The sequence below is a fragment of the Atta colombica genome, unplaced genomic scaffold, assembly GCF_001594045.1.
Source record: "Atta colombica isolate Treedump-2 unplaced genomic scaffold, Acol1.0 scaffold273, whole genome shotgun sequence".
Lineage (NCBI taxonomy): Eukaryota > Metazoa > Arthropoda > Insecta > Hymenoptera > Formicidae > Atta > Atta colombica.
The window spans coordinates 45,201-48,472 of record NW_017259374.1 but is presented as its reverse complement, the minus strand read 5'-3'; the positions used below and the strand labels follow the sequence as shown (position 1 = coordinate 48,472).

At 25.1% G+C, this 3,272-nt stretch overlaps 2 protein-coding genes across 2 annotated transcripts in view; both read right to left on the bottom strand.

The window, feature by feature from the left end:
* LOC108689613 overlaps positions 1 to 831 on the bottom strand; it is a 12,290-nt gene extending 11,459 nt beyond the window's left edge. Inside the window, exon 1 of the mRNA XM_018196471.1 lies at positions 632 to 831. Within this exon, the coding sequence (XP_018051960.1) occupies positions 632 to 831 (200 nt within the window). The remainder of the gene's footprint in view (positions 1 to 631) is intronic.
* A 598-nt stretch (positions 832 to 1,429) lies between these two features.
* Positions 1,430 to 3,272, bottom strand: part of LOC108689612 — a 5,427-nt gene continuing 3,584 nt past the window's right edge. Inside the window, exon 3 of the mRNA XM_018196470.1 lies at positions 1,430 to 1,600. Within this exon, the coding sequence (XP_018051959.1) occupies positions 1,430 to 1,600 (171 nt within the window). The remainder of the gene's footprint in view (positions 1,601 to 3,272) is intronic.

Here is a 3,272-nt window from a genome sequence, read left to right as displayed (position 1 = left end):
TATATATATATACATATATATAAAATTGTGTAATATTGTATAATTGTATAATAATTTGTGTTTGCACAATATGTGAACATATAATATTCACTGTAGTTTTTCGAATTAAAAAAAAGGAACCGTCTAAGCCAACAATAAATTCACGTATTGTGCATGTTTGCACAATACCTGAACATATAATTAACACGCATAATAATTTTGAAATAAATGCAATGTAATTTCATACTGATTGAATGCGACAAAGCAAATATTTTATTATTTACAATATAAAAGACTTCGTATTATGGAAAATTAATAAAATTCCCGATAAAATGAATTAGTTTTTACGTGTAAAATAGCTTATAATGTATGACAAAAGATGTTACTTTAAATTAAACTTAAAATTTAATATTAGATAGATTTTTGAGCTATGATGTCAAAGATGCTCTGTAAGTATAAATTTTGCACCTTTTATGTTTATAGTTCAAAAATTATTTTTAACTATTTTTTAACTTCGTATATATGACATATTTTGTCCACCTCATTATAAGCTACATCATACGTGAAAATTACCTCATTTCATCGGGACTTATTTTATCATGTAATTAGTGGGATCCTTTTATTAGAATCATTATCACATTAATTTTCTTACCTGGCAATTTTTAACATTCCGCAGACATGTTGCATATACGTTAAAAGCATTGTTCCCGTTGCGAGCATTGTTAGTGAGCCTATAAATAATGCTACATTTGCATGTAGTATAATTAAATAAAAGTATTTTTCTTGATCGATGAAATATTCTGTGACAATTTTTAATGATGGCTGCAGCTGGGATTCGTTTACAGAGAACATAGTATCGATTATATGTGGCAATAATGGTGAAAAGATGAACAAAAAATCGGTGAAGATACAGAGCACTAAAGAATGATTTGAAAACAATCATAAAAAATTATTAATTAATATTTTAAAATATTATTATATATTTTAAATTTATTTTATTTTAATCTCTCCCAATATGTATGTTTACAGTATCATGTACAGCTTCATGTACAGCTATATATGGCTATTTCAAGTTTTGTGCGTATAAACGCACTTCTTAAAGTATAAATATTGATAGAAGTTTGTAAAGAGAAAAATATTTTAATTTCCAGAATATTATTTGATCGGTATAATATTTTTTATAAAATGTTTTTCATTTACGTTCTCCTTATATGTGTTAAGGATGGTTACACACAAGAAGACGTTGCAAATATTTCAAATGGTAACAAAATGATGTATACGTGTGATATGATTTAATGTAATATCACGATATGTACGTGTTCATTGTATCATTATCGATTAGTTAATTACTTAAAAAAATTAGCTTATACTGTTTATAATTACGAAATTTGAAACACAATACTGTATACAATCGCAAATAGATTATTCAATAAAAATATTATTTGAATTTTTATATGAAACTTGCATATTTCCTGAGTAATGAAAACTGAGAGATTGTCTTACGCGTAAGTATTTCAGTGTAACGTTTTGCGATGTTCCAATACTTTTCCATAATGGCAATTTCATCTTCGTCTCTTAGTTCATCATAGGTATCTTGGAGAAGTTCTAACAAATGTTTTACCTGTCAATGATTTTCTATGCTACTTGTTATGCGGAAATTGATATAGACCGATGTAATATAATATACTCTCTAAATATCTTGGAATAAAATTTCATAGAGAATTAAAATACTGTTACTAAAAGAAAAAAAGTGAAAAATTTGTACTCTTGAATAAGAGTGGCAGACTTTCAATCTTTTTTTTTTAAATTTATTATAAAGAAAAATAACCTCATTTTTTTTAAGTGAATTTCACTCAAGTGAAAATTAATCACTCTTATTCAAGAATGCAAATTTTTCATTTTTTCTCAATAGTTACACTATTTTAACTATTTTAAAGTGAGATTTTATTCCAAGAAATTTAGAAAGTGCAACATGCATTTATTTAAATAAGAAATATTTTTTATCGCTTACAATATCCATGTTAAAGGTGAATGAAAAATACGATATCAAGAAGAAATTAAAGAAGAATGTAACAGATAAAATTTCAATGGTTAATTGCAAATCATATTTTGAAGTCGCTAATGTTGTAAACTACGGAAAATAATTTTGTTGAATTATATGTAAAATAAAATAAATTGTTTTTCTTACGTATAATAATACATTGAACAAAAGCTAACTATACGTACGTCATAATAATTATATAACAAAAATATATTATTTTACTGTATAATTATAAATAAATTTAAATATGTCAGATTGCTATTAATAATACAATGTGGTAACTTATTAATTATTGTTATTAATAAATAAGGATGTTTTTTTATAAAAAATCTATTAAATACTATGCATTTATTTACCTGAAATGCAATAAAACTTCCCAGAATTCCGTAATAAAAAGTCAATTGCAGTCGAATAAATTTGGATTGTTCATAAGGCCACAAACCAGTAGCGAGCATGAGAATTCGATTAACACTAAAGTATCGATCCTTTGCGCAAATCATCTCTGTGAGCGTAGGAACACATATGACTGCGAAAAAGTCGGGAACATTTCATCCATCCCCTCTTTTCGATCGATTGATTGCATGTTCCTTCTTTTAACATAAATTTTACTATTAAATTTAACGTTATTTTTACATTAAAGATCATTATAAAGAAATTCAAATACTTGTAATTTTGCAATATTTTTCTTAAAGAAGTCTACGATTAAGCGATCGATGCGACACATAAGGAAAAATTCAACAGGTGTCTTTTTCTCACAAAAATGAAGAAGAAAGGATATTTGTGAAAAAAATATCCACATAAGTGCCACGCATTCTGTTGTTTTTATTGTCGTACTAACTTCATTTACTTACTTATATATATATAATTATATATGTTTAATTTTTGATAGAATCAACCATCAATTTTAAATATATTGACATATTTTTTATTAAGTTCGTATTGCTTTAAATCATCAGCATAATGTCACAATAGAAAGGATTTTGCTTTGTACCGTTTCGTAAGTCTTCTATACGTTATACATATATTGTATGTATAACGTATAGAAGACTTATCACTTATCACTTATGATCAGAAAGTTTAAAAAATAATAAATGCTGATATACATAAATTATTTTAATGTTATAGCTGGAAATGGTCATGGATTAAAATTATAATGTAATAATATTTAAATTTATTTACATATTTAATATAATTTAATATAATACAATTAAATAATGCAGTACATATATTATTTTTTTGGTAACCTTTTGCA